The sequence below is a fragment of the Lycorma delicatula genome, chromosome 5, assembly GCF_047948215.1.
Source record: "Lycorma delicatula isolate Av1 chromosome 5, ASM4794821v1, whole genome shotgun sequence".
Classification (NCBI taxonomy): Eukaryota; Metazoa; Arthropoda; class Insecta; order Hemiptera; family Fulgoridae; genus Lycorma; species Lycorma delicatula.
The window spans coordinates 167,429,123-167,441,599 of record NC_134459.1 but is presented as its reverse complement, the minus strand read 5'-3'; the positions used below and the strand labels follow the sequence as shown (position 1 = coordinate 167,441,599).

General features: G+C 30.0%; 1 protein-coding gene across 1 annotated transcript; it reads right to left on the bottom strand.

The window, feature by feature from the left end:
* Positions 1-11,900: 11,900 nt before the first annotated feature.
* LOC142325791 (protein FAM200C-like) lies at positions 11,901-12,221 on the bottom strand. Its single transcript, XM_075367822.1, has one exon. The coding sequence runs from the start codon at positions 12,219-12,221 to the stop codon at positions 11,901-11,903; it is 321 nt and encodes a 106-aa protein (XP_075223937.1).
* Between the last annotated feature and the right edge of the window lie 256 nt (positions 12,222-12,477).

Here is a 12,477-nt window from a genome sequence, read left to right as displayed (position 1 = left end):
ATCTCAGGAACGGTCGAACTGAGAATGTACAAGACTACACTTCATTTACACTCATACATATCATCCTCATTCATCCTCTGAAGAATTATCTAAACGGTAGTTACCGGAGGCTAAACAGGAAAAAGAAAGGGAAGGTTAAGTTGATTGTTATTGAATGCACGTGTATACATCATTAAAATTCATGAAAAATCATGTAAAATACTCACTTCAATACTGCACCTTTCAAATTTGCACGATGTACATTTTTTAATTAAACTTTAAAACGTTATTTCAATAAATAATAATATAATATAATATTCTCAATAAGCGCGCAATTCTAGCAGACTCGGCAATGCTTCGCTATTGTTAGATCTGAGTATACACATACAGATTAAATGACAACAATTGAAAGTTTCATAAAACCTTAAAAAACTGAACATTAGCAATTTAACAAAATTTAACCTTTCACTTTATAAAAAGTCAGAATGTAAATAAATCCAAATGGCAAAACAACAGCACTACCTATCGGATTTAATTCACACCACTCTCTAATCACAGTATTCGGTGGAAAATAATTTTTTAACGAAAAGTGTTGTGGCTGCAAAATCATTACAATTAATACTGGACATTAAGAAACTTACAAAACATTACGGAACCTTATAAAATTTCACCTTTAACTTTATAAAATTCAGAATGTAAATAAATCCAATTGTCAGAACAGCACTACCTATTAGATTTGATTCAAACTATTCTCTAAATACGAAATTGAATGCAAGAACAACACTCTGCTAGGATAGCAACAACACTAAGCAAGTAACTGAAATGCGAAAAAGCAACAAAATAAAAAAATTCCTAGAATCCGATCGCAGCACCAACTACCGGGTTTGACTGATAAACCAAAAATTAAAAAAAAAACTTCTAAAACGAGATCGCAGCTCTGCCTACCGGACCCAATTGTGAACCTTAACCATCCCAATATCAACAACTCATAAATAAATTAAAAAAACATTTTCACTTCAATACTGTACCTTACAAATTTGCACAATTATATTTTTTAATTACAATTTAAAACGTTATTTCAATAAATAATAATATAATATTTTTCAATACGCGCACAATTCTAAACGCGATCGCAGTGCTGCCTACTTGTTACTTAATCAGTTGTGATTTTGTTTACATTGGCAACGGCCATACGGGCTCTTTGTGATTGGTCGTTGTGTTTGACAGCGGCCATCTTGCATTGATCTGATTGGTTTTCTTTTGTTTACATTTCCATCTGATTTATTAGCCTCTTATTTATTAAAAAACTGTTTTCTCGCGATTTTTTGTAACACAATAATAACACAAAATTACGAAATATTTTTCTCAATTTGATCGCAGCACCAACTCTCGGGACAAACTAAAATTAAAATAGAATATTATTGAATATTCGATACTGCGATGGTAGCGCAGTCTGCCGGATCCAATGTAAAACATTCCAAAATCAACAACTACTTATAAATAAAAAATTATTTTCCAGTGGACCAAGTTGTGAATCCAAATCATTCTCGAATCCCCTTGAACACACACCCAAAATGTCATCAAAATCAGTCCTACCGTTTAGGAGGAGTTCACTTTCATACACACGCGTACAAGAAATATATACATATATATATATATATTTATATACATATATTTTTATATATATAAATATATATTATTTATTTTATATATATTTTTGAACTAATAGTGTTGTTTTAAAAAGATGCTCATTTAAAGAGAAAAGTATGCTTAAACGTGGAAATTTAAAACAGGTGATAGGTTAAACTTAAAAAACAATAGTTTATTAAATGTATTTAAATTTTAAAATAAGATTGCCATACTTTTCATTAGTTTTACTTGAGAACTTATTTCAAGATTATTTATCATTTTAAGCGATAAAAGTGTATACAACATGAATAAGGTAGAACTTATTAAAATCAACCGAAGCCAGTAGCATTCTTATAGTGATCTATTAAATATATTTTCTATGTATATAAAGGAATATAAGTTGAGGTTAGTTAAATCACTTAAGCCTAATGGAACAGAACGAACGGTATGAACAGAAGATGCAAATCAAATACAAATCGGTTTTGAATTACAGATGAGATCTACCTAAACAGTCTTCTATTTTACTCACAACAGACGAATCTTCCCTTTTACTATCAATGTACCTATGTATTTATGCATATATGTTAGCATATTTAAACGAGGCTTTAATGTATGCAAGTAATATTGTACAACAGTTAAATCTAATATACAAGACGAAATCACGTTATATTTGCTATATGGTAGAACGTAATTACTGTTTAAAAACAATCGTTTATAATTTCGTTTTGAAAATATATATTTTAAGCTCATTTATGTGTAATCGAAATGTAAGATTATAGAAATAAACTTAAAACAATTTAGAAAAAAAGTACATATTTTAATTAAAAAACTACAAAAAACTAAAAAAATGTAAGGAAAGTTTGGTATAAAAAATAAACTAAAACTACAGTAAAGAATAACAAATATATTCAACAGAGAAAAAATGGAAAATCTTGGAATAAACCTGCGATTAACAAAAGTAGCTGAAAACAATAGAGATTAAGAAGTAATAAAGATCTTAAAACTAAGAAACTTAGAAAATGTGAGATTCCATTAGAAAAAGAAAAGCCAAAATCTTCAGGTACCTTATTGAAATGAATTAACAAAAAAAAATAATTTTGAAAAACATTTACAATAAAAGAATGGAAATCAATGGACTTCTGCGGTTCAAAAAGACCTAAAAAAAATATCTGAAGAAATATTACAAGTTACTGAACTATTTTCAGAAAACTGGTACATGGTTTCAAAGGTTTCCAAGAAAAGGAGAAAAAGAAACCAACGATGATGGTGAAAAGAGAGATGGAAAAAACTAACTAATGAACTATTCGAGCTCAGAAAACAAACGTCTCCCAAAAAAAGAACTGAATACAAAATTTGCTTCACATAGTATTATTAATAGTAAAATCGTTTAAAAATTGTATTCAGAATATCAGTAAATACCTAACAATTACTGCATAAATACACAAATTTGTATTATTAAATTTATTTTATACGTAGACCCATAATATTTTTAAGTCATCACGCGGACGCTCGAATGTGTATGTTATTTGAGCAAGTTTAAATAATACACATACAATCCTTTACCTAAAGAAGAATGGAGGTATAATTGTATGAGGTATACAATAATTTGTATACAAATTATTTTATACCTCAATTCAATTTAATTTAACCTCCAAATTTTTTTTCTGTAAATGACATTAAACTTTCTTTGAAGATATTCAAATACTTAACATAAAATAATATCTAAAATATATACATATTTTACGAAACTAAATACGGGGGTTTAAAAAGGTTTAAAAGCATACAAAGATTTATTTAGATAACTTAAAGATTCCGTTGAGGTGTCATTTCATAGCAAAATAATCAAGTTTTGACTCACGTAGTTCATTAACACCTAATTCAGCCACTAGTTTTGTTAAAAATAGAACATTTATTAATGCAGAGCGTGCTCGTTGATTGTTTTGGTTTCACAATAGATTTCACCGGTGCTAACTAGGGGATAAAAAAGATTATTACCACGTTAAAGTTTGAAAATCTTCAAATTTACGCAATACGACAATACGGCATGTGAACAAATTCACATTTTTAGCATACGACAACCCATCTACTTACAATTCCAGCAAAATTATGGTGATCCCTTGCCGTAAGGGTTGGTCATATCAAAAATTCAGACAAAGGTTTTATGTAATGCTTAGAGGACTAACGACCACTTTAAACCGATTCAATACTGTGCCTATTAAGGAAGGTAATGATGTTTTTTGTCTTCCAAGCCCCATTTTTCCACCCCCTCCAGGCCAATGGTTGGTGATATCAGAAAACTTTACTGCAATAAGTTTTAGGTCATTATCCAAAAAAAAAAAAATAGCAACTTCAAACAAATCTGATATTTTACTTAATAAGAAAGTTATAGCGATATTTTGTTTTTTCGAAAAAGCCTCCCCCCCATTTTCACTCAAATTGTCTGATTTTGGCAGTTACCGAACTAGATTAAGGAACAATTTGATTGGCGCAAAATTACGGCAGCTATCGTGTCCAGAAGAAAGTGAAATATATATATATATATACACGTATGTACGTATACGATTATATAAATGTATATATATATATAAAACTTTTGAGCTGACGGTGGTTTTGGGGCCTAAGGGAAACGCGAAGACATGTCGATATTTCCCGGAAGTCAAATCATGGTACCCATTACAATAGGTAGCTTTCTTATGAAATCTATCTAAAACTTTGCATTGTCCAAAAATATAATGAAATAACCTATTTTGTATTTTCAGGAGTTTTACCCATTTACAACCCCTTAAAATTGGATAATTCATTCGGTTTGAAAAATATATATTTTACGTAAAAATGAAAACAATAATTTATTTCTGATTATTAAAGAACTTTGACTGATTTTTACGTAAAAATAAAAACGATAATTTATTTTTAATTATTAAAGATCTTTTAAAACCATAACCGTTTGTATTAGAGTAAAAAATGGACCTTTAATTATTAAATATCACGTCATTATTTCCAAGAAATTTAAATATAAAGTAATGCGTTGATATTAAAGAGTAAGCTTCCCTATCCTATTCATATTGTATTACAATATAATATTAAATTTAAAGTTGTTTTCATATTATGATTTATTAAAAGCGTATCATTACACATATATTATTCGTATTTTTTTTATAAATTTTGTTTTTATAAGATACGTATTTTTAATATTATTACGTTTTAATAAATGAAGTGTTTTACCTCTTTAAGTTTTAAACAGAAAATATAATAATACTTTTTATTACCTTAGACCGAAACACTCGTTAATAATTCTATTTTGTAAGATGTCGACATTAGAATATAAATAACAAATATTTAGATTCAGGAAGTACCGTAAGGTATTACTTCAGAGGATGAATGAAGATGATATGTATGAATGTAAATGAAGTGTAGTCCTGTACAGTCTCCGGTCGATCATTCCTGAGATGCGTGGTTAATTGAACCCCAACCTCCAAAGAGCACTGGTATCCACCACTATCGCCACCACATTTCCACCTCCATGGTTCGATTTTGACAGTTAACTAACTCGACAAAACTTTTGGGTGGAGTTTTGTTTAGGGAACAAATGGAAAGTGATTGGCACAAAATTACAGCAGTTATCATGTCCAAAAGAAAGTGAAATAAATATATATTTATATACATAATAAAAAATACAGTTTATATATATATATATATAAACTTTTGAGCTGACAGTGGCTTTGGGGTCTCACGAATGTGAAATGCATGGATATGTCGAAATTTTCCGGTACCCATTACAATATGTAGTTTTATTATGAAATTTATCTAAAAACGAAATGTTTTTAAATTAAACGGAATCTTTCCGCTAAAGAGCTTTTGTAGTATTGTTAATTGCCCTCGTTTTAAAAAGGTTAGAAAGTAGTTTAGATAAGTAATTGAAAATTAGTTTGTAGCTTTGGTCTATTTATTCATTTACTATGTTATTTTGATACTCATGCATTTTGTTTGTTCATAAATTCCATATTTTTCAAATGTGTTGAAATCTTGTGCTATGATGAAAAATTTGTTGTTTTAAGTAATGTCTTTACATGTGTGTACGTTTTCTATGAATGAGTTCAACAGACTTGTTTTTCTGTTCGTTCTATCTTAATGAATGTACGTCCAGTTTATAAAATTTAGTATTTATGAAATAACTGCAGATTAATTTATATTCTCAAGAGTTTCTATGTTTGTCAGTATATACCGGATGATCATATAAAAAATTACCACAATTATTATTCAACAGCTATCATTCCCACTGCATTTCTTATTGAAGGCAAATATACCATTCTCAGAGGGAACTTTTTTAAATTATTTTCTAACGGGTGGAACTCACCTTCACTGTTACACCTACCCCGACTCAAAAATCTTAAATGGCAGTGGTAGCATCTAATTACATTAATTGACAACCCGAAAAAAATAACAAATTTTGGTGAAAAGAAAATTAAAATCAGCCTACCCCGTCGCTCGGTAGGTGAGAAAACCCATTTTCGGTAGTACTTATTTAATTTCAGTCCAACAAAAATAACTGTATAATTACGCGATATTAGTTCTTAAACCATCTGATATAATCATAATCTGTGGATTAAAACTGTGAAAATTATTTTTAAATTACCAACACAAAAGTTTGCCCTTAAATGTTTTCTAAATTTCGAAGGGTTGAAAACTTATTTTTTTTTTTTAAACGAGACGATGTAGCTGGTAGTACCTCATTAGAAGGCCCTTTGAATGACAAGTAATTTGATATAAAAAAAAAATAAAAATTGGTTAACTGGTATTGAAGTTCGGTTAAAAATGTGTTTTTTAGGTTATGTTGAGATACAGTGTACTGACCCAAACCATCAGGTCTGAAATTATCCGTTCTTGTTAAAAATATGGGTTTTAGGTTGATCCAGCATTTAAAAAACGGACCAGTAAACACATCATTATAACATCAGTTAAACATACGGCAAACCATTAATAAGATACCTACTTCTCTACTGTTAACATGTTGAAAAATTGATTACCTTGTTATAACAGGTTATAATTTTCTGCCAGTTATTGAGATATTAGTTTCTATGGTAAATTTTAACATAAGAAAGAAGCCATAATAAGAAAGGGAGTCCGACAAGGATGTTCCCTATCTCCGTTACTTTTTAATCTTTACATGGAACTAGCAATTAATGATGTTAAAGAACAATTTAGATTCGGAGTAACAGTACAAGGTGAAAAGATAAAGATGCTACGATTTGCTGATGATATAGTAATTCTAGCCGAGAGTAAAAAGGATTTAGAAGAAACAATGAACGGCATAGATGAAGTCCTACGCAAGAACTATCGCGAGAAAATAAACATAAACAAAACAAAAGTAATGAAATGTAGTAGAAATAACAAAGATGGACCGCTGAATGTGAAAATAAGAGGAGATAAGATTATGGAGGTAGAAGAATTTTGTTATTTAGGAGGTAGAATTACTAAAGATGGACGAAGCAGGAGCGATATAAAATGCCGAATAGCTCAAGCTAAACAAGCCTTCAGTAAGAAATATAATTTGTTTACATCAAAAATTAATTTAAATGTCAGGAAAAGATTTCTGAAAGTGTATGTTTGTAGTGTCGCTTTATATGGAAGTGAAACTTAGACGATCGGAGTATCTGAGAAGAAAAGATTAGAAGCTTCTGAAATGCGGTGTGATAGGAGAATGTTAAAAATCAGATGGGTGGATAAAGTGACAAATGAAGAGGTATTGCGGCAAATAGATGAAGAAAGAAGCATTTGGAAAAATATAGTTAAAAGAAGAGACAGACTTATAGGCCACATACTAAAGGCATCCTGGAATAGTCGCTTTAATATTGGAAGGACAGGTAGAAGGGAATAATTGTGTAGGCAGGCCACGTTTGGAAGACGTAAAACAAATTGTTAGGGATGTAGGATGTAGAGGGTATACTGAAATGAAACGACTAGCACTAGATAGGGAATCTTGGAGGGCTGCATCAAACCAGTCAAATGACTGAAGACAACAAAAAAAAATGGTAAATTTCTGAAAATTGTTTTCTTTCGTATTGTATGTAATTAGTGGCAAAAAGTATTTATTGTATTTATTTCATCATCATGTTCCATTTAAATTCTTTAGTTAAAATTTTTAGTAGTAAATTTAGTAATTCTTACGTCGTTACGTTAGTGTTCTCCGTTACATACGGAGAACATTTAATTTGTTCTCCATATATAAAAATTAGTTCAGTCCTTACTTCCATATTGTAGTGGTGTTCTTTAATTAAAATTGGCATTTGGTTTGTGTTATTGTTACGACTTACAATATGGAAGAAAGGACTGAACTAATTTTTACATACGGAGAACAAATTAAATGTGCTAGAAGATCCGCCTAAGCGTTTAAAGAACGGCATCTAAGTAAAAATGTTTCACTCTCTTACATTGTAAAACTTATAAAAAAATTCAAAGAAACGGTATCTGTTATGAATAAGAGACGTGCAGGCCAAAAAACATTAGACGAATTAACTTTGGGTGAATTATAGCGAAATGTAGTAGCAAATTCTCAAAGCTCCAATTCAGTCAGTGTCAGTGAACCAATTTTTATTTAATTTATACAAAATTACTTGTCGTTCAAAGGACTTTCCGATGAGGTGTAACAAGCAATATCGTCTCATTTAAAATAAATAAGTTTTCAACCCTTGAAAATATGAGAAAAAATTTAAGGGCGAAATTTTGTGTTGTTAATTTAAAAATTAATTTTCACACTTTTAATCCAAAAATTATGATATTTCAAATGGTTTAAGAAGTAATATCATGTAATTTTATAGTTTTATATTTGGACTGAAATTTAAAAAAAAATTAGTACACCAAATGGTTTTTCCCACCTACCGAGCGATGGGGTGGCGAATTTTAATTTTCTTTTCACTAAAATTCATTATTTTTTTCTGTTTGTGAATTAATGTTATTAAATGTTACCGCTGTCATTTAAGATTTTTGATTCGGAGTAGGTGTAAGGTAAGGGTTCCACTATTGAAAATAATTTTAAAAAAATTCCCGTTAAGAATGGCATGCCTGGAAATGCATGCATGGCATGCATGAAATGGAATACATGCCTGAAAACAGAAATACGATGGGACTGACAGCTATTGAATAATAAATTTGATAACTTTTCAAATGATCACCCGGTATTCTGCTTGTATGCGAATAATTTTTATTCATCATTTGTTTTTTTTTTTTCAGTTTTATTGTTACTTTGAAAAAAACAGCATTTTTTCTTCAATTTTTTCTAATTTTATAACTTATGATTGATTTATAAGGTTTTATATACACGTATATTCTGAGACTTGATGTGTTTTTTCTGCAGCAAATTATCATGTAGTTGAGTTAGCCGTAATCTGTTCCGAATCTTTCTTCTATTGGATTTTTTAGGATTTTTACATTTTATTGACTGACAAGAAAATATATATTTTAACAATTTTACATATCTAAGAAAGTGCATGACTTTTCAGCGTGAAATAGTTAAGATATTTAAATAAACTTTAGTGGGTTCTTTTCTTAAAAAGGACAAATTAAATAAAAGTACTCAACACAGGAAAATTACATTACTCGATTTCATACGCAAGGTATTTCCTACTATTTTAAGATGGACACCGTTAACAAAAGACGTAATAAAAAAATCCACTGAAGAAGTATAGAAACCTTTTATATAACCTTTCCATTTATTTTTATGTTAGTTAATTTACACTTAATAATTCTAATGCTTTGTTATTGTAGTAATATTTGTGTTTATGCTGTATATGTCTGTGAATTGTTCCTTTGTGTTCTCAGAAATAGCAGTTTCTATTTTCATGAAATAAGTTAAACTATTCAATTTTCTCCGACATTGTTTGAAGTTCCTGAAAGCTAAAATTGTTTGAATCGCATCAAGTGGAGTATCAAATGAACGTGATTGGAAAGCGGATCTCAATTATTCCCACACACACACACGCGCGCGCGCGCGCGCGAACACGCACACATACACACGTGAGCACATGATTATAAAGGATTCCGTGACAAGATTATTCATGGAAAATATTTATAAAATTTTTTCGATAACTTTTTAAATTATTATGAAGCGTGTTCTTAAAATTCAAACTCATCTTCAAATACATAACGTGAAAAATATGCTTTCGACTATAAGAAAATTGATTGAGTTAAACATAAAGGCAAACGTGCGTTTGGTGAATCTCACACCCACACGCGCACACACACACACCCACATAAACTTTTAAATTCAAAGGACACAGTGACTAAAGGTTAGCTTATATAAACATTATATTGTCCAAAATTTAATTTCAATTTTCGTTATGGATTTACATCTGATGAAAGTTTACGTGAAATTGTATAAACTCTTTATTAGTTTCTAAATTTTATAACATAAAGGTATGTATAAAAGGAAGAGCTTGTGTTCGCAAAAGTAAAGACGCATGTTCACAAACGTTCGTTGATTTATGCAAATTAATTACTGAGCAAGAACTGAGGTTGAATTGCAATATTTCAAACATGATAAATTGCTAACCTCAATGAATTTAATATTAAACGTCCTTTGGCATCCAGAGAACAAGTCAACCTGATTCAAACATTGCTTTGTATCCCTTTCTCTTTCTCACTCTAACACACATACTATTTCAACCTTTATGTCTCCTATAAAAGCATTCACTTTCTATGTATTGAGACAATTATATTAATTAAAATTAGGTACCGTTAGAGATCGCCATCTCAGATCTCATCTGTACATTCTTTATGTACCTATATAATAATAACTTATAACCCAAAATTATTCTTCCAAAGATAAAATACAGTAGTTTAATTAATATAATATAAATTATAAATATATTTTACTTTTTTAATTGTTCGAAAAATACAAATAATTGAATTAATTGGTTAATTAATATCAATACATATCTTTTCCAGTTAAATCACAAGTGGCGTATATTTAAAACATTATACCACGATGAATCTTTTACAAAATACCTGTGTAGAATTTTTTTTTAAAAAAGGTATTTGTAGAAAAAAACAATGCCAAAGAAAATGACATATCCGCTACCATGTGGTTGGTACTCGATTTAAAAGCAACAGGGAAAAAAAAAGAAAATATGAATCTCACCAAATAAAAACTTGTTGACAAGTGGTAAAATCTTTTCTCCTTTGTTTATCGATTCTTTATTCCTTTACTCAACAGCAGAAAATCTATTTAATAAACTAAACTGAAACTGACATTCAAGCTGGGACCTCTGACATAGAAAATATAAACTACTTGAAAAAGAATTTCCATATAAAATAACCTCTTTTGTATAATTCAGAATGTCAACTCCGCTTGAAACATGTAATTTAGCAAAACAGCATTCTGTGAATCGACATTTATTTTTTGAAGATTTAAAACCAGCTGAAATCTACTCGCTGATGTTAAAACGGTAGGTAAAAATGCATTAATTGTAAATTTTTGTAAGTGGATCGAACAGTTTAAATCGAGAACAATTAATTTCATCGATTTTCATCGAAGCGAAAGATCGGTGGAAGTTCTGACTGACACTTTGCAAAATCGCATTTATGTTCTTATTTCCAACATAAGAAGGATAAAAATTTGAGAGAAATAGGAGAAATTTGTAGTTTTAATATTGAAAATAACTATTCCATTATATACGATAAGTTGAATTACCGCGAAACATATTACAGGTGAATTCGGAAGTAATTGTCTAAAAACTAGAATTAATACTTATACGGAACTTAGACGACGGTTTTCATCGAAAGCGCTTTTGATCAAAAAATAATTCGTAATAAAACTTGAATTCATCATCCAGAGCAGCGGTTCCAACCTTTCAAGTTCTGTGCTCCCCTTTCAACACTGATGTGAAGTCACACCTCCCCATCGCCACCACCAAATGTGGTCAATCGAAATATGAAACTGAAGCTGGTTAGTTTAGGTTAGGTTAGCTGAAGCTGTTTATTAAATAAAACTACACATAAATTTATACGCAATATTTTGTATTACTACACAACTTTATTTTCAACATATTACTCCAATAAAAGATTTGATTAATTTTTCAAATTAAAGAATAATAACTAAATAAAAATGTATTTGAGATAATCTACGATCTACGTGAGGTAGTTATGCATGTAATATCAGTCACTTTCGCAACATTAATGAGACGGCTAGCACTGTTTGTCCTTGACAAGTTTTTTAATGTATGATTGTAACTTTGAAAAAGCACACCTCAGATCACTTTCGACGTCCAGCCTTGCTCGATATTTTGATTTTATGTTTGCTAATGTAGAAATCCAGATTCACAGATATATGTGGATGAAAACTGTACTAACCACTTCGCAGCTTCCAAAGCAAGTTTTCGGTAAACAGGAAAATAGTTTAACCAAAAATCCTCAACATTCATTTTTCTGAATTCCGCGTTTGCTTGAGAATCACATTTTAGGTCGATTGCTGGTTTCTGAATATGATTAGGAAGTATATCCACGTCGATTTTAAAGGGATCTTTTGTCAACTTTAACTCCCAGTTTTCTGAACTAACATCTGGAAAATGGTATCCAATTTCATTTTTCAGTGATACCAAATGCCCTGATATGCCTTTCATTTATTATGTGTAATGAAAGATTTTTTGTATCATCGAGGAGGTCGTTCAACTTAAAAAGGTTGGCTCTGAACTCTGAAGGCGGCGTTACCAAACAGCTATCTTTTCTGTAAAACCCTTAAGTGCATCATAAGTCTTCAGAATGTTTTTCTGGCCTTGTAGCTCCAAGTTCAGAAAGTTGAGTGTTTTGAAAAAGTCTGATAAATATCTCAAGGAAAAGATAAATTTATCATTTGTAAACTTGCAATACTGATCTTCT